This window comes from Sinocyclocheilus anshuiensis, unplaced genomic scaffold (assembly GCF_001515605.1).
Source record: "Sinocyclocheilus anshuiensis isolate Anshui unplaced genomic scaffold, SAMN03320099.WGS_v1.1 scaffold39, whole genome shotgun sequence".
Lineage (NCBI taxonomy): Eukaryota > Metazoa > Chordata > Actinopteri > Cypriniformes > Cyprinidae > Sinocyclocheilus > Sinocyclocheilus anshuiensis.
The window spans coordinates 7,136-25,858 of NW_015548181.1; the positions used below are offsets into that span (position 1 = coordinate 7,136).

An 18,723-nucleotide genomic window follows, 5' to 3' on the forward strand; every position below is an offset into this window, starting at 1 on the left:
TGGGAGAGGGTATGTTGCTTGAAAATAACTCTGATTAGGACATGACTCACATATGTCACTAGAGAAAATGGTAATAACTACTGGGATTCTGCTGGGTAACTACTCCACTATTGTCTAGTGGAATCCCATCATTTGTGGCATTTGTATTGCATTTGCCTGTAACAGAATAATATTTTGTTGAAAGTTTATGTCCGACATATTTTAGTGTTTTAACTGCAATCAATATTAAGAATATATAATGACACTCAATGAAGTTAAAGGCCCTTAACACCCTTTAGCCCTTTTATTACAATTTCATATTTGACAATTTTTACTTATTACATTGAACATTGTGGTACTAGTTTGTTCTTTCTCCCCAACAACAACCTTTAGCCTATGTAAGATTTCAAATGAAAGAAAAGAAAATCAATCAAGGTAGTCTAAAACCTGTGGTTACTGTTGGTTAATGCAATCAGTGAGTTTCATCAGTTCCATTGCTGACAGGCAAGTCTTGGGTGGTGTTTATGAAACAGCTTTTGCCTTTGGCCTGCCACACTGACTGATGGAACTTTGGACCTGTTGCAACCCTTGTTTAACCCCCTAAGTGAACTGAATAGATCAGAGTATAAAAGATGCGAGCCAGATGATCACTGCCAGTCTCCATTTGGAGGAAGGCTCGCTGTAGTCTCAGGGCTTCTGAGCTTCTTCTGACCCAGTATGGGGAATATGAAGCTCTGCCTATTGCTGCTACTTGGCACTTATGCTATAGCCCGTGAGTATAATGTACCTTTGCATTCTGGTGTATTAATGTTACTTCATTAATGCATTTCATGCACTAAAAATATTTTTTTAGCTTCATCCTATGTATCCTATAGCCTAATTTTAGCATTTCATAGTCTGTAAAGGCTAAGTTGTGTCAAAGGTTAAATTAATCTAAAATTTGATTTGTTTAAAATGTTATCTTTGATTTACCTTTCAATATTCAATTTTAGTTTTGTTTACATATTTTTCCTAATCATACTTGCATAATGACTTTCTCACTAGAGCAAGAAACTGAATCAAATTCTCATCCAGAATGTCACTGTAAGTATTTTTCTTATTTTTTTATTTATTATCTTTTGATGAAATGTTATTTGTATTCGAGGTGTCTAGGACTCATACATGTTAAAGCATCAATTTAATTTATCCTTAACTTTTACCTATTGGACTCACTGTACCTATTGGTGTTGTCACTTACTTTGAACCCTCAATAAATGGCATCATCATTCTAACGTGGCTATTTACTTTTTATCTACAACAGACAGTGATTGAGTCAGGATGTCAGAGTCCAGATTTCTTATTGCTTATCTTGATTAGATAAAACAATATAATGTAATGAAATTTAAACAAAGTAATATTAATGTTATAAATGTTATATATATAAATATGCAAAAACATGTTTTAATTATTTTATTTGTCTTGTTTTCCTGAAATAATATCTAAACTAATAATATGTAAACAAAATAAGGATATTTTGTTCAACTTACCTGAAAAATTTACATTTAAGAAAATGAGTGGGAAAGTTTACCAGTGCCAATAGACAAAACGTGTATTCAGAATGTATATATATATATATATATATATATATATATGGGATATATTCTATGGTATGTCCTACATTTCTGTTGAAATATTTTTTATTGGACAACACAAAATTCACTGAAAAATAAATGTACTAAGAAAATGTTTTTTTTTCTTTTGCAGTGTGTGATTATTCTTTCGACAATTTGGAATTGACCTAGTGTTTATTTTATTTACAGTATCTAAAAGATTTAAGATTTACAAAAAATATACATATCGGTATGAAGCTGAGATCCGGAATATGGTTACTGGGACCTCCCCTCTCATTAATGGTCCCAAAATCTCCTGCAAGGTACATTTGAAAAATCATGTAACAATTCAGTTTCTCAATATGCCTTTCCTGTTGTTTTGCTAAGTCTAAGTCATTAAATAAGTCATTAACACCCTTCTTTCCCTAGGTCGAAATTGATGTGCCTGTGGCATGTAGCTTTGAGCTCCATACCAGTGAGTGTTCCCTAACTGAGGTGGTCAGAACGGATGCAAATGGGGCGCCCATCTATGCACCTGCTGCTGAGGCCCAAGCCTTTCAAGCAGCCATAGAAAAGTATGTTTCCCTTCCCTTTAGAGAAAATGGATCAAATAATAATGCTAAGTCTGCAAATATTCAAAATGAGCACAGCCAGTATTGCTAAAATATACCAACAGCCAATAAACAGAAAATAAAAACTACCTCATAAACTATAACATTGTAAGACTGGTTTCCAGTTTATAACAAACTGATTTTAAAATTGATCAGAAACTTTTCAACAAATGATTCTACAGCTAATCCTTCTCTTTTCACAGGAATGTACTGAAGTTTGTTGTTGAGGGTGAGACAGGTGTGACACTCTATCGTGAGGGAGATGAAACCAACATTCTGAACTTCAAGAGGGGTATCATCTCTGCTTTGATTGTTCCTGTCACGGAGAAAGAGGAGAGCAAAGACATGGTACATAAACATGTTTTCTTCTTGCTTAAAGCCTTAATCTGTTATGAACTGCCTTTTATTGTATGTTGAACTTGTTAGATTAAATTAATTTAAGCAATGCTGGTATGGACACCCACTTAAACAACTAAGCAGATAAGATCTTAATCTTCTTATCTGGAATAATAAATTCCAATGAAGGTGCAAGTTAATCTTGACCCAGGAAGTCAACTGATTTATTTCACTGATTTATATAACTATTTCATGATATTCATGATATTGCCTCTAAATTCTCATAAACCTCAGAAGTAATCTCAGGATTTACTGAAAAATATTGAGGCCAGCTTTTGCATCTTTGCTTAGTAATAATATTTTTTTATTATTATTACAAAGCAATGAATATATCAATATCCAAAATATCCTTGCTCCAACAGAGCCCTCAATCATCACTACACCATTATTGTATATTACCTTAAAGTAGTTTGTCTGTATTTATTAGTAGTAATACAATTATTGCAATTGATTGTATTTAAAAATATTATTTTTGGCCATACAACTTTAGCCACATATGGCGTGGTAAATTAATAAACCAAAATAATTGGAAAATAATAATTACTCAAAACAGTGAGATATCAGTAGATTATGTTTTTCTGTATATATGTCAGTACATGCTGCCAGAATTTTTTTCCCACATTTTGTTCCAGTCCACTGACTGAAAATAAGTAGGGATCCTTTACCCCACCCCACTTCAGAAAAACAAAGAATTTCATTTAAATTTCTGAAAATGTAAAGATATTTGTAATTGAAAAACCTGCAATGAAAAACACCTGCAGTTGATTTACTTTCACCATGTCTACAGCGGACATGTGTGGTGCAATGCAACTAAAAGCAAATCTAAATCTTCTGCAAGCATGCATTACTTCTGACATGAAGGACAGTAGTACCTTTGTGCATCGCCAGATATTGCCACTGATGTCACCCTCACTAGAGACCTGTCACGGTGTGATACTTTCAAAACCCAAAGAAGCCACACCAGCCCTCTTGCAATCATCACTGGTTTGGTGAGATGATCATTAAAAAAAAAAAAACCCTCTGATGGTTTAAAGCTTCAAATAATTGCTTTTTAGATTATTTTTACTTTAAAATTAAATTAAATTCTGTTCCATTAATCATCATCCTCAGTGCAATTTGCTAATTACCCTATGTTTAATAAACAGGTAAATGATTAAGTAAACGCTAACCAATACTGACAAAAGCATGATATCATACAGACTGAGCCAACTACAGGTGAAAAAATAATTTTCAAGAAACAGATAATGTATTTATATAAAATATATATTTATTTGTCAACAGCAATACCCTCTGTCCAAGCTGATTGGCAGTACCCAGACCTGCAACTATAAGTTCGAAAACGAGAAGAAGCACATGACCTCTGCCATGTGCACAGAGAAGCACATATTTCTTCCTTTCTCTTACCAGTGAGTGACACTGACATCATATCACTTGCTAAATTTCCTAATGATATGTGTGCATAAATGGAACATCATATTCTAATTCATTCATATGCATTTCATTGTCATTGCAGAAATACGTATGGTATCTCTTCTCTTGTTAAACAAATCCTAACTCTTGAGGGAACCAGCAAGATTAATGACAGAGTTTTTGATTATCGTGAGTGTTCCCAGTTTCACTGTTATATCTCAAATAGATTTGAGAACTTTGGATTTGATTTGTCTGGATAAAGATGATAGAACTGTTGGGAATATGCTGACCATGTTTTCCTTGGTTGTGACTATGACTATGCCATTCACCCACATATCATCCCGCTCTCCAATATACAGGTTCTACTCACCCCAAACACTTGGCTCTAGAGGCAATGGAGGATAAAGCCCCAGCCCAGACCTCTGAGGCTCTGCTGTTCATCTTCAGGGAGTTGAAATCCATGAACGAAAATCCAGATCGGCAGCTAAGGGCCAGCATTTTCCAGAGTTTGGTGTCTGAACTCCATGGTGAAGGAGGACAACTTTTTGACCTGGCAGGCCCTGATTCAGTGTGGCACCCCAGAGTGTGGCAGCGCCATGTTCAGTATTCTGAAGACCTTTGACGCTGATGCCATTGAGGTAGATGCTGCTGTCTATGCTCTAGGAATGATGCTTAGACCTACTGGCCTCTTGGTGAAAGACATACTGGAGATTGCGCAGACCAAGAAGAGCAAGCCAATAATGTATGCTCTCAGCAATGTTGTAAGGAGGTACGCAAATTATTTTCTATCTCTAGACTGCTTAATTCCTTTCAATTCCCATCTGAAAAGACCAGCATAGAACAGCTTGAATTTTCTAGCTCATCTAAGCTGGTTCATATTAATTAAGTGCTGTCAGCATCACCATGCTGTCATATGCAAAACATGGTTGGTGAAGACTGTGATTTGTATGGTGGTCTTTCTAGTGAAGCTGGTCCATCAAAGTAATCGAGCTTTGTAAGATATCAGCACACTGAAATCCAAAGCACAACATATGCTGGTGATCAGCTATGCTAGCTTCCTTTAGCTAAAGTATTTGTCAGTATATTTCCACTGTAGCTGAGCATTAATAATATATCTCTTCAGGCAGTTCCAAGCTGAGGGTCAGCTCACCTCTGAGATTCTTGAGGTGTCTAACTTCATTACCTCCATTCTTGATGCTGACTGTGCTGGCGAGAAAGATCTGACTTACTTGACCTTAAGGGTGTGTGTTTTAACATCTATATTTTTAGATATTTTCACACTGGGAAAACAACATATTTTATAATAATCTGCCCTGCTTAGGTGATTGGAAACATGGGCGAGGCTATGGAAGCAGCTGATCCCAACATAAAGACCACTCTGCTTAAGTGTATGAGACAGCCTGCCACCACCCTGTCAGTCCAGATGTCTGCCATTCAGGCTTTCAGACGAATGTCTGTGACTCCTGATGTAAGCATTGCAATTTTTGTTGAACAATTTTTATTGCTTCAGAATCAAATGTTTGTCTTATGTATGAAATTATCTAAGAAAACCAATTTTACACTCCAATCTCTCTTTTTTTAAATGTTCAGGTCCGTTCCAACATTCAGAGAGTGGCCCTATATGCCAAAGGTACTGTTCAAAAGAGACTTGCAGCATATCTTATCTTGATGAAAAAGCCAGAGGCAAGTGACCTGGAGGTTGTGAGGAAGATCCTTACCCAGGACCAGAATGTGCAAGTCAAGTCTTTTGTGGCTTCTCATGTCTACAACATTATTCATTCCAGGGATCCTGAAATTAAAGAGTATGTTATTCAGTTTGTCAGTTTTCTCTAGTTTGCAAAACACATCAACTGCTGTCTACCATTTATTTTGCTCTTTATCTAATATAACACTATAAATACTATAACTTTTTTCTTCCAAGGTTGGGCAAAACAATAGTCAAGGTCATGCAGGATGATGAGGTGCTGACCCACTCAAACTACACTCAGCTCTCTCGTAACTATAAGATGGATGTATTTATGCCAGGCAAGGATGTCATGGGCTCCGATATGCAAGGAAGCATCATTTTTGATCCCAGCAGTCAGTTGCCCAGAGAGGTTATGCTTGAGACAACCCTGAAAGCCTTCAGTTACAACCTTGACTTCATTGAGGTAGGAATCTTAATGTGTTATGTACTTGTATTTAATTGGTTGTAAAACTCAATTGTTATATGATTCAATTATTACTTATTGCTTGAACATACCCTTGGTTTTTATGGACCATTTTATGCATTTGATTTGACTACGACTTTTAGAATTTATTTATTTGTTTATTTATTTTGTGAATCACCAAGTTTGGCATGGGGGGCAAAGGATTTGAGCCAACTGTTGAGACTCTCTTTGGAAGCAATGGCTTCTTCCCTGATTCTATTTCCAAGGCAATGTACTGGGTTGGGGACAAAATACCAAACAAAATCAATGAAGTTCTGCAAGAATGGGTTGAACCCCTGAGAACAGAAAAAACTAAAAGGCAGGTACTGATATCCATTGCTTATTCCAAACATCGCAATGTGATTATTGATAGGATTTTATTTTTCATGCATGTATCCAAGGCTAGATAATATCAGAATTTTCTCTTTGACAGGTCCCTGAGAATATTATTAGGGAAATGGTGCGGAACTTCAACAAGCTTGCAAAGGATCTATACAACCAGGACTCCCCAGAGGCTATTGCTTACTTAAGGATCATGGGGAATGAGTTGGGATACATCAAGAGCACCAATGTCCTGTCAGCTATTGTTGACAGGATGGCCACATATATTCAGGCCTTCAAGTACTTACCTGCTTGGGTATGTATATACAATATGCTGCATTTCACATAAAACATATCTATATTAGCTCTATCATATATCAGACAACACTGGGTTAATTTATACAGTATTTTTTGCTATCTGTTTTTGCAAGCTCAAAATTTTCTATCTGACAGGGAAAGTTGTTTTTGAGGCACTATAAATGCAAAATTCTACATATTCCTGTTTCAATAGATTACAAAGGCCTTGATGTCTGGAGATCAGAGCATCTTTGCTCACTACATCTTTATGGATAATGAGTTCTCCCTTCCAACTGCCTCTGGATTTCCCCTTAAGTTTGCTTTGTCTGGGACCTTTGCACCTGGTGTTGAGGGTGGTCTGCATATGGAACCTGGCAGGGTATTAAATATTGCCCTTGATTGCGTTTTGTTCAGTATCCAGATTATGTACAAAAAAAAGTATAACAAATTATTTTCCATGTCATCTTTTTATTGTCATGTTTATTACTAATGTATCCCTATTTCTTTTCACAGATTGAACTGTCTTTTTCACCCTCCATGGCAGTAGAATTTGTTACCCGTATGGGAGTCCACATCCCCAAACTTGTTGTCTCTGCTGTGGAAATGCACACTAATATGTTCCATGAGAGCTCTTTCAATGCCAAGATCACTACGGGCGATGGCCAAATAAAGCTGTCAATCCTGCCACCCAAGAACACTATTGAACTCTTCAGAGTCAGGTAGCTTTTGTGCTATATGTTACATGGTTTATTTTAAAATGCTCTTTATACTATTAAAGAAAATGTACAGAAAGAAATTGCATCAGCTTTCTACAAATTTGGTCCAATCAGCTGTTTAATAGAAACATAATAGGAATCCTTTCGTCATTTTTCACAAACAGCAACAAGTTAGTAATGGTGTCCAAAACTCCGGTCACACTTGTTCCTGAGACGGGCGACAGAACTGCCATAACGAACTGCAGCCCCCTTATTTCTGGAATCAATTACTGCACCACCATACTCAACTCTAAAGCTGAGAGAAATCCTCCATACTTTCCTCTCAATGGAGAGTCCAGGTAAGAATCAAACTTTAAAAAAAAACACACGAAAACTTAAAAAAACACACTAAATATTTTTTTTCTATGTGTTGTACTTAAATTATTATGTGCCCACAGTTTTGTTTTGGGTATCCAACCCACCGGTGACATCACTGAGTACACTGCAGCCTTTACCTATGAACTCTTGAACGAGGGCAAGGAAGGCCGCCATAAGGTTGATTTACTGAAAATGATTTTGAAAGCAGAAGGCATGTATACTTAACAACAGCGAATTTGAAATTTTGACCACTCTGTTATAATATAACAACATTCCTATAGTGTTTGATGCTGTGGGTTTTAGGGATCACTTTTTTCCTCTTTTCTTACCATAAGGTACTAAGGCCACAGAGGCAACTGCCACTATTAAATACAACAGGAACAAGAATATTCTAATGACCAGCATTGAAATTCCTGACTATGATATTGAGGCCGGAATTAAAGTTGGTGTCACTGACAGCCTTGCTAAAGGAAAGAAGATCACCATTGATATCTCCAAGAAAAATATTAACCAGTTTTCTCTCATTGGTCGTGCAAAGTATGTAGAGATGTAAATTACCTTTTGAAACACTTGCCAATGGGCAAGTTCCTTCATCTAAAAGACATGCTTCTGCTTATAACAGGCTTGAGGCCATGAAAGATGGCTTGCTGGAAACTCAGTTGATTATGCCCTCACTTAACACTGAGGCCACTCTTACTGCTACCATGAACTGTGATGAATATTTGACTCTGGAACTCAAGAGTAACATCAAGCTCCCAGAGACCAACTCTGTGCAGAAGATTACCTTACAATATGGTATTGGATACTTCTCCTTTTACTGTTTTCACACTTTTTTTTTTTAAATCTTTATTTATTTAAGTCAGTCTTAAATAACTAAATAATTATTTTGGGTTTTATGTCAAAAATAACAAGTGATAATTTGCTTTTAAAACAGCTAAAGATGAGATGAAGATTGAGATGAAGTCTGACATAGACTCAGAGATCCAGAAGCTGATGCCTAATGCAGCACCTCTTCAGAGTCACCTATATCAGGCCTTTGATAACATCATGGACAATAAAGTTGTAAAGACTGACATGAAACTCCGTCACATTTACGCAAAACTCTGGGAGGTATGACTGTATAAAATTTACAACAGTTTTTATTATAGACATGAAAAATATTTGTGCCATAACCAATATGTTTATTGATATTGGCAGGCTTACCTTATTTGGATGGACAAGATTGCTTCTGATGTGCCCTACCTTCAGACACTAAGAGAGAGCATTCCAGAACTGGTTATTCCATCTTTGCCTGAGAGGGTGTTCATGAACACGTAAGATTAATGCTAATGTTTTAAATCCAACTACAAATGTGCTTATCCATTCAACTTCAAATAAATTGTATTCTGTTTGCAGAGAGAGCATTTTCAAATACAACTTCAACAAAGATCATGTCACCTTCACTGTTCCTTTGCCTCTTGGTGGAAAAACATCTGAGGACTTGAGAATCCCTCCCACCATGGCCACCCCAGAACTAGTCATGCCACAAATTAGTGTAATGCTACCCTCTAAAAGGTTCAATCTACCAACCTTTTCTATTCCTTCTAGCTATGACCTCCCAGTGCCTCTTCTAGGAATGGTAGAGGTATCAGCAAAAGTGAACACTAACTTTTATGATATAGAGGCAGTTTTTTCTGCTGGCAGCAACACTGTCAATGAGCCCAGCTACATTACAAGCTACAAAGTTGTTGCAAACAGTCCTGTGGAACTTCTTGCTTTTACTGTGGAAGGTAAACACATGCAGTATACATGATACATGATTTTAGTTTTATTAATTGATATGGGTCTTTGGGTGGGATTTTTTTCTCATTTCTAGAATTAATGACCATATTTGTTACATGCAGGGTCTGCACAAATTGCTGACATTACAGCGGACATTGCGAAGTTCGACATCATTTCTTCCCTGAAACATAAGCTCATAGATGCACGCTTCAGTCTAATGGAAACAGCCAAATTCACAGATGAAGTGAAAGCAACAGGAAAGTACAAGATTGAGGCCTTCAGCCCTCTGGGTATGCAGATGTCACTGGTATACACAACCCAGGCATCGGTTTCTTCTGAAATCAGAGGGGATGGCAGTTTAGATGGATCACTAAAAGTAGGATCAATATCTGCTAGAACTACTGCCACACAAGCCTTTTTACTTCAACCCAAATCTAGAGAGGCAAGAGCTGAATCCACTTTCAGTTTAAACTGTCCAAATTTCCAAATACTAAACAAGATGAAAGCCACAGCAGCCAGTGGAGAACTTTCATTTGAGTTGAACACTGACATAGAGAATGACCCAGTCCACCACACCACCAAGTTCAACATTGAACTCAAGGAAGCTAAGTTTACCATTAAGTCTGATTCTGTCACCAGAGCTTATGAGACCAAGCTTCAAAACCAGGTAGATTTCTCTGCAACCATGAAGGAGGTCACTATCAGGATTGAGTCCCAGGCTGATGACAACACAAACCGAGCTTTCTCCCAGCTTACTGGGTCCCTAAGCACCCAGGGACTGGAGCTCAACAGTGATGCTACGATCAACTTCGCTGCCAACCATGCCTCTAGCAAAGGCACGCTGTCATTCACCAAAGATGGCCTGACCACTAGCTGTACCACCAGTGCTCAGATCAGATCTGTGACCTTTGAAAACATTTTCCATGGTATAATTACAACTACAGGTGCTACAGTGGCTGTTTCCAGCAAGGGAACAGTCAATGAGAACAGCGCTGAACTCAAAGTTGAAGGAAGACTTGCAAGTTCAGAAGTATATCTAAACAGCATGTACAAGGGTGACATTTTCAATGCCAACACCAGAAACATGATCACTCTCAAGCTGAATGAAGATGGTCTAAACCTCTCCAACAACTTGATTGCATCACTTCAAGAGATTAAAATAGAAAACACAGACTCACTGATAGTTACCCTCAAATCTTTGGCCATGCATTCTAAATCCAACAGCTTCCTGAATGAGAACAACTTCTACAAGCACAACGTTGCAGTGGACATACATGAATTTACAGCATCTTTCCAGGCTGAAAATGATCTTAAAGTAATTGGTATCCTCTTTAGCAACGAGGTCCAGATGAAGGCAGAGCCCTACAAGATGGAAGTTACTGGAACTCTGAAGGGGATATTTGATGAAAAGGGACTCAGACATACATATGAGATCACATATGTTGACCAGACAGCCACTGCAAAGTGCAGCACCAATGGAAAACTCTTGGGCAGTCAAATGACTCAAAGCTCCGAGTTTGAGATAATTGGGTTTTCCACAAAGTTCAGCAATGAGGTGCACTTCAACTCTCCCTCTCTCCAACTGGAAAGCAACATCCTAACTAAAACAGAACCTTTCAGGGTGAATGTTGAGAGCTCATTCAGCTCTGATGGAGCACTTAACCTGTATGGAAAACACAGTGGCCAGGTGAAAAGCATGCTGCTTCTTCAAGCTGAACCTAAGTCTTACTCATACAAGCATGAATGGAAGGCCTCAACTTCCCACCAGCTGAACAATGGAAACTCCATTAAACCTAACTTCCAGCATAAAATAACCAGCGCTATCACCCCTCAGCAGCAAAAGTTTAACTTCAATATGGAGTCTATGCTGAATGACCATGCCTTTGACCACTCCCTGGAAATCTTCAACACTCCAAATAACATGGGTATTGCACTGAAAGGCACCGTGTCCACCAACCTCTTGAACAAAGCCAATGACAATCAAGAATTTGGCATCACAAGTGCTCTGAAATATGAGAAGAACAGTGAAAGTCATTTTATTTACCTACCTTTCATTGATAAGCTGCCTTTTCTCATAGAAGAGGTCAAAATTGCAATGCTCACCATGAAAGATCACAGTATTGACGTGCTTGATGTCATTGATACTAAATATGACATTACAGCCACTTTTAAAAGCAAAGGAAATGAACTTTCACAGGTAATTGTAAATTTTGATGTGGACATGTTCTTGGATGATGTGAGTTTTTGCCTCTGATATGAAAGCTGTAGTAATGGAAATGGGCAAAAACCTGCAACCCATCAGGGACTTGATTGACAGTTTGGGCCAAAAAACTGGCATTATCACCAAGATAAATGAAATTCTCAACAAAATTGATGAGGTTTTAGCAGAATATGAGATTGAGGCAATGGTTGAGAAAATCATCGATAATGCTGTGAATTTAATGAAACAATATGAACTAAGGGAAACTATGCAATCAGCTGCAAGTTACCTAAACTCTTTTGACATGAAACCAGTATTTGATAGAATCTTTGAACAAATGAATGAGCTGACAAAACTACTAAATAGCAAAGTCATTGAAATGATGGCTTGTGATTTTGACACCTTGGCTGATGAAGTAAAGCAGATGGTAACTGACCTCATTAGGGTCCCCTGCTTTGGAATTCTGCATGGTGAGATTGAAATCAAATCCTCGGAGCACACTCTGAAGACCAGTGCTGAACTTAATAACTCAACAGACAAATTCACTGCTAACCTGAATTCTCAGTTCCAGACACCTATTGATCTCTTGGTGTACACCTTTGATGCCACTGCTCACCTTAGCATCACCAGAATGAAAGAGCTGTCTTTGACTGAGACAGTGAAAGCAAATCACGTGGCTTTCTCTCTTGATCACGAGGGATTCATGTCCATCAATGGCCCTATTGCCCAGGTATCTTCCAAGACCACAGCTAAGGCAACGACAGAACCATACAGGGCTGACTTAGTGAACAATGCATTTCTGAGCACAGAAAATGGCTTCTCAGGTACTTTGGAGACCTCTTACATCCACAGTGTGAACATGCCAGTGGCCAACATCTTCAGTGAAGCCACAATGACCCAAAAAGCTGCTGCTCAGCTGGAATCTGGCATAATCACCCTCACCCTTGGAAATAATGGCAAAGGAAAATTGTCTGTCTTTGATTATTCTGATGAAGGAACCCATAAGAGTAACTTGGAGATTCTGATAAACGTGGAGTCCATAAAACTGACTTTTGATGGTGACACTGACAGCAGTCTTCTCAAGATGACGCAAAAAGTTGATGTTGAGACTAGAGGTTTGACTCAGATCAAGTTGAATGTGCATGCAGAGACAGAAACTCCTTTTATCAAGAAAAGCATTGCAGAAGTGAAAGGGCAGATTCGTTTGATGGAACCCATGCTTGAGCTGAGTGGGTCTCATGATGCTGAACTGATTGGCAAAGTTGAAGGCACCATTACCAACTCAGTTAACTTCAAGGCTGTGCCTTTTGAAATGATCTTTGACACCAAGAACAAGAAAAACACTACAGTAATGCTTCCATTTAGGTTGTCCAGTAAAGTTGATTTGCAGAACGATATGGCTTTAACTCTGAATCTCTCTGTGCAGCAGGCCAGATGGACCAGTCTTGCTAGGTTAAATCAATATAAGTATTCTCATTTCATTAGTATGGCTAATGGTGAGAAGGAAATTCAGTTCTCTGCATCAGTCAATGGTGAGGCTGACTTTAATGTGCTCACCTTGCCGATTAACATTCCTAAATTGACTGTCCCATTCATTACCAATGGAATACTGTGTGTAGAGAAATTTTCTTTATGGGAGGACACAGGCCTTAAAAAAATCTTGATCACACCTCAGCAGACCTTTGATATGGATGCAAAGTTTAAGTATGTGAAGAACCCTGAGATGTTCAACATGCAACCAGTCCTCAATTCTATTATTAGGAAAATTAAAATACCCATTTTCGCAACTGCCAAAACCACATCTGAAACATATTATTGTCCTTATTTTGCCAAGATCACTCTTCCCAATATTAAGGAATCAATTATGATCCCTGTCATGGGAGACCTGACCTATGACTTCTCTGTGAAAACAGCTATGATCATTATTAATACCAAGGCTGATATCTTTAATCAGGATGAAATTGCTGCCCAGTTTGAAACTCAGGTTAGCTCTGAGTTTGGTGTACTCAATGGCAAAACCAGTGGCTCTGCCACCTTCAACATGAATTCAGGGATGAAATTGTTTACCAATCTAATTGTGGAGCATAAATATTTTGAGAACAACTATAATGGAGTTCTTGAGACCAACACAGAACTCTCAAAGGCTGTTATTTCAAATATTGCCAAAGTAAATCTTCCAGATGTGAAATTTATGCTTTACCACAATTTAACTGGAAATACAGAAGAAGGTCTTACTGTTTCTGTATCATCACCATCTGCTGGACTCCTTGGTCTTCAGCTGCAGAGCAAGAGCTTATCCCACCACACAGGAAGACTTTTTGGTGCAAACCCAGTAAGAATTTAAAAAAATATAACAATTTATTTATTACACATTTAGTGTATCTTACATATCAATTAATATATTAATACTTTGAACGTTCAGTATACAAGTAGACATGACAGTGACATTATCTATTTTTGATTACAGTCTGAGGATTACATGGACATGCTAAAGGTTGATATTGCAATAAAGGACCCAAACAGACTGAGTTTCCAGACACAGTGGAACAAGGAGCTCCCTGGTCAAATTCTTTTGTGGCTGAAGAAGAAAGTTGCTTCATTTAAGGATTTGAAAGACACAGTAACATATTTCATCAGTGCACTTTACAATGACATCAGCAATAAGTACGAGAAGCTAGAAAGTATCATTGATCACTGTCTGAAGGAACTGCCTGAAATCCTGAAATTAAGTGTGAAGAAAGCAGAGGAGCTCATTAGCTCTATCAAATTTCAAGATCTGGGCAAGCTCTCATCCTGGATCAGTAAAGTTTTCTCTGATGCTGTCAACTCCAACATCCTGAATGAAATAGCTGAGCAGGCTGAGAAGACCAGGAGAATTATTGAAGGCTATTATAAAACTGTCAAAGCCAAGGCCCAGAACATTTTTGCTGAGATGACCCTTGCGCAACTGACTGAAGACACCCAGGCTTGGATTGAATCTACTATGACCCATCTGGAAGTTCTTATGAACCAAATTATTGAGACCCTCAAGGATGCCAAGAATATTCAGTCCTATGTGAGACTGAAAGACACAGAATTGAATATTGACATTCCTATTCCATTCATAAGGAATTTCTTCAGTAGAATGATTTCACATCCTTGTACCAAAACACTAAGCTAAACTTTGCCAAGAGAAATTATCAAATGATTACTGTTATGCCCACAAAATATTTGCCCAAGCTGCTGTGGTTCCTTCTTTTTGTTTTGTAAGTAACTAATTTAGAATAGTGTTCTTTAAAGAAAATAGCTGAATGTTACGATCTATCTTATTATTGTATTAAACTCAATCTGATAAAGAAATCATAGAAATAATACCAATAAAATATGAATTAATTGTCCAATTTAAGAAATCAAGTAAAAACAGATATGTTTACAGTTAATGGTTTGATTTAGGAATGAAAATGAAAACTTTCAACATTGCAGATACAAACATAAACTTACAGAACAGAAAATTAACAATACAAATACAATTTTGTCTCTCAGTATCTTTTTATACCCTTACTCTTCTCTTAAGAGCCAACTGGAATGTTGGGGTGAACTGAAACACGAAGGACAGCAAGATGAAATTACATTTAATTAAATAACAATAATAACAAGAGAACATGTAAGAGACACGGAAGACAAACGGAGCAGGCAGACAAAACATCCATGTAAGGACAATACCTGACACAAAAAAAAAGGCTTTAAAACTCAAGGTCTAATCAAGATAAGAAACGGGTTATAACATCAGAGGAAAAATACAAATGGGAACAAGAAAATGTATAACATTACATTTAGTAATTTACATTTAGTAATTTAGCAGACGCTTTTATCCAAAGCGACTTACAAAGTAGAAGCAATCAGACCAATGAGAGAGCAACAGTACACAAGTGCTGTGACAAGTCGCAGTTATTCTAGCACAGTGGACATGGCAAGTTTATATATATATAAGAATAAATTAGACCAAATAGAATAGAATAGAATAGATTAGGTCAGTGCTAGTATTACAGTATTTTACAATCATTTTTGCTCTAATAACAGAACCTTCATGTCATCATTTGTAACACAGGCTGTCCAATGTTTAAAACTTTGCATATTGCGTTCATATGTTTAAAGAAGCCTTTCATTTGCAGGAGCATTGGTTAAAAAAACTCATTTATTATGAAATATCATAACATAACATTACTTTAGATCACCCACACACAAGATACCCATAGTTTCACTGTGTAGTTTTTAGTACAATCATTAAATATAGCTGTTCAAAACACATGATGCATCTTTCAGTATGGTTCTACACATTCATACACCATTGTAATAGACTAGAGAGAAAAGTACAGACACTGGAATCATTAAACAAAATTTGAAAATTATTGATGAAATAATCAACTCACAACAAGTTTTTCAAAAAACTTTAAATAAGAACAAATTAGATAAGAAAAAAAGATAGGCAAGATAGTAATTGCACACATCATCTACACAGTAAAATCCAATAGTTTACCTTACTTAGATTTAATTAGTTATCTTTACTTATGCCGAGTTCACACTGCACGATTTTCAAACTCGTCGGATCGCCGTTGTTTTCACACTGCGTGACTATCTGGGGTAGCATTCAGTTGCTGCTGTGTTCACATTGCACGATGGATCGGCGACAGGGGGTTTCACATTGCATGACTTCACAATAGGAAGAATCGCCTACAGCTCTGTCTGGTCCGCAAACTACGTTTCACAACAAAATACACGCGAGAAGTGATAAAGAAATAACGCGAGAACCCACGTGCGTCAGACCGGATTTCTCGAGCGAGACTGTAATTATTAAAAAAAAATATATATATATAGCCCGCAAATTGTCTGTGAGCTGATTTCCAGCTACAAGGAGAAAAGGAGAAAAAGAAAAACAGATCATGCAGGAGGGAGATGCAGGGAACAGGGATTGGGTGTTCTGCAAATAGAGTTGGAGGTAAATAATTTTGCAGTAACTGTTATGCTGATGTTGTGGTGGTCAAGCAAATGTTTGTGCTTTTTTCTGTATGATTTAATTGTTCATATAGCTATTAAAATACTGACATTCTGGTCTATAACTCCTCCCCGAACTTCCCGCTGCCCTGTATCTTGGTCTCTCATTGGCTGTAGGTCATCTGCTCTCGAGAACTCCGGTCTGACGCACGCGGGTTCTCGCGTTATTTCCTTATCACTTCTCGCGTGTGTTTTGTTGTGAAACGTAGTTTGCGGACCAGACAGAGCTGTCGGCGATTATTCCTATTGTGAAGTCATGCAGTGTGAAACCCCCTGTCGCCATCCATCGTGCAATGTGAACACAGCAGCAACTGAATGCTACCCCAGATAGTCACGCAGTGTGAAAACAACGGCGATCCGACGAGTTTGAAAATCGTGCAGTGTGAACTCGGCATTAAGTTGTTATCAGAAGTGGGACTTTCAAGTCACAAGCAAGTCTTCAAGTCAAATCCCAAGTCATCAAAGAGTTAAAGTTAATGAGATAATTAAGTGACTAATTAAATGATGATTGTGCATTAGTGATGAACACCTGCTGTTAACAATCAACATCATTGAAGAAAAGAGAAACACAAGAAGTACATCTGACTTTAGCCACAGTCTTGGATGAAATCAACTGAAAAAACAAAAGACACACACGATGTCACCATAATTGTGGTCAACGTTTGCTTGAGGTAATCTAGAATCAAACCTAATAGTAAAAGATGAAAATTTCGGGGGAAAAAAAAGAGTACTTTTACATTGGAAAAAAGAAACATATCAGCTCTGGCTTTTAGACATGCACACTTATTGTATGATCCTCAATAGTGGTGACAATTTTTCATACTTCAGTGCATGATGGGCGTTTTTACAATGTTGTAACCCAGCATGCATTGCAGCATGAAGCATTTTGTTGATTGGCTCCACTGTTGAGATTAATATGCTGGTACTTGATGTCTGTGTGTGTCTAAGCAATATTGGGCATCAAATTTTTATATGCATTATACAGATTTAAAATTAATTCACTATATCAGTTCTTTGTATGCTGTTGTTTCACAGGGTTAATTATGCAAAACCTTATTATATAAATAAATTAAAAATATATTTTGATTATAACCTCACTACATAAAAACAGTTAATAGCTGCTCACAGCATAGCCCTGATCTCTCTGCTTTACAAGAACACATGCATTACTATAAAGAAAATGTAACACAAATGTCAACGGTCAAGAGCCACTAATACAACTAAAGCAAACACTGATCTCCATGATGGTGGCATCATTTTAACCAATAAAACATCAACATCTGATCATCTGTAATTCTCAATAACAGCAGGTGTTCATCACTAATGCACAATCATCATTTAATTAGTCACTTAACTATCTCATTAACTTTAACTCTTTGAGGACTTGGGATATGACTTGAAGACTTGCTTGTGACTTGAAAGTCCCACCTCTGGTTGTTAAACTTACTAGGTTTTATTAAGTTACAGCTACTTTCAAGGCAAATAAAACAATTTACTTACTGTTTTGAGTGACACTTACTTAAAATATTCAAGTAGCCACAAATGAACCAATGACATTAATAAACCAGTGAGAGGCAGCAGTGCACTAATATGTTGCTAATGTGCAACATAACAACAATGCTCAATAACAGCAGGTGTTCACTAATGCACAATAATTTAATTAGTCACTTAATTATCTCATTTACTTTATCTCTTTGAGGACTTGGGATATGACTTAAAGACTTGCTTGTGACTTTAAAGTCCCACCTCTGGTTGTTAAACTTACTAGGTTTTATTAAGTTACAGCTACTTTCAAGGCAAATAAAACAATTTACTTACTGTTTTGAGTGACACTTACTTAAAATATTCAAGTAGCCACAAAGGAAC

General features: G+C 37.3%; 2 protein-coding genes across 2 annotated transcripts; both read left to right on the forward strand.

Annotated features, from left to right (window-relative positions):
* Positions 1–671: 671 nt before the first annotated feature.
* LOC107704815 (apolipoprotein B-100-like) lies at positions 672–11,894 on the forward strand. Its single transcript, XM_016507842.1, has 25 exons — positions 672–751; positions 1,024–1,062; positions 1,779–1,891; positions 1,998–2,143; positions 2,383–2,527; positions 3,857–3,981; positions 4,089–4,174; positions 4,345–4,592; positions 4,624–4,754; positions 5,109–5,226; positions 5,307–5,453; positions 5,576–5,787; positions 5,907–6,135; positions 6,318–6,497; positions 6,608–6,811; positions 7,007–7,171; positions 7,306–7,511; positions 7,673–7,846; positions 7,946–8,076; positions 8,201–8,402; positions 8,488–8,660; positions 8,800–8,975; positions 9,063–9,178; positions 9,261–9,634; positions 9,749–11,894. The coding sequence occupies exons 1-25, from the start codon at positions 697–699 to the stop codon at positions 11,878–11,880; spliced, it is 6,027 nt and encodes a 2,008-aa protein (XP_016363328.1). The 5' UTR covers positions 672–696; the 3' UTR covers positions 11,881–11,894.
* On the forward strand, positions 11,889–15,141 carry LOC107704817 (apolipoprotein B-100-like). The gene is made up of 2 exons (XM_016507845.1): positions 11,889–14,158; positions 14,294–15,141. The coding sequence occupies exons 1-2, from the start codon at positions 11,897–11,899 to the stop codon at positions 14,984–14,986; spliced, it is 2,955 nt and encodes a 984-aa protein (XP_016363331.1). The 5' UTR covers positions 11,889–11,896; the 3' UTR covers positions 14,987–15,141.
* The last annotated feature ends 3,582 nt before the right edge of the window (positions 15,142–18,723 follow it).

Coding starts and splice junctions, on each gene's coding strand:
- LOC107704815 (XM_016507842.1), top strand. CDS start 697: ATGGGGAATATGAAGCTCTGCCTATTGCTGCTACTTGGCACTTATGCT. Junction 752..1,023: donor TGGCACTTATGCTATAGCCC/GTGAGTATAATG, acceptor CTTTCTCACTAG/AGCAAGAAACTGAATCAAAT. Junction 9,179..9,260: donor GAGAGGGTGTTCATGAACAC/GTAAGATTAATG, acceptor TTCTGTTTGCAG/AGAGAGCATTTTCAAATACA.
- LOC107704817 (XM_016507845.1), top strand. CDS start 11,897: ATGGAAATGGGCAAAAACCTGCAACCCATCAGGGACTTGATTGACAGT. Junction 14,159..14,293: donor GACTTTTTGGTGCAAACCCA/GTAAGAATTTAA, acceptor TTTTGATTACAG/TCTGAGGATTACATGGACAT.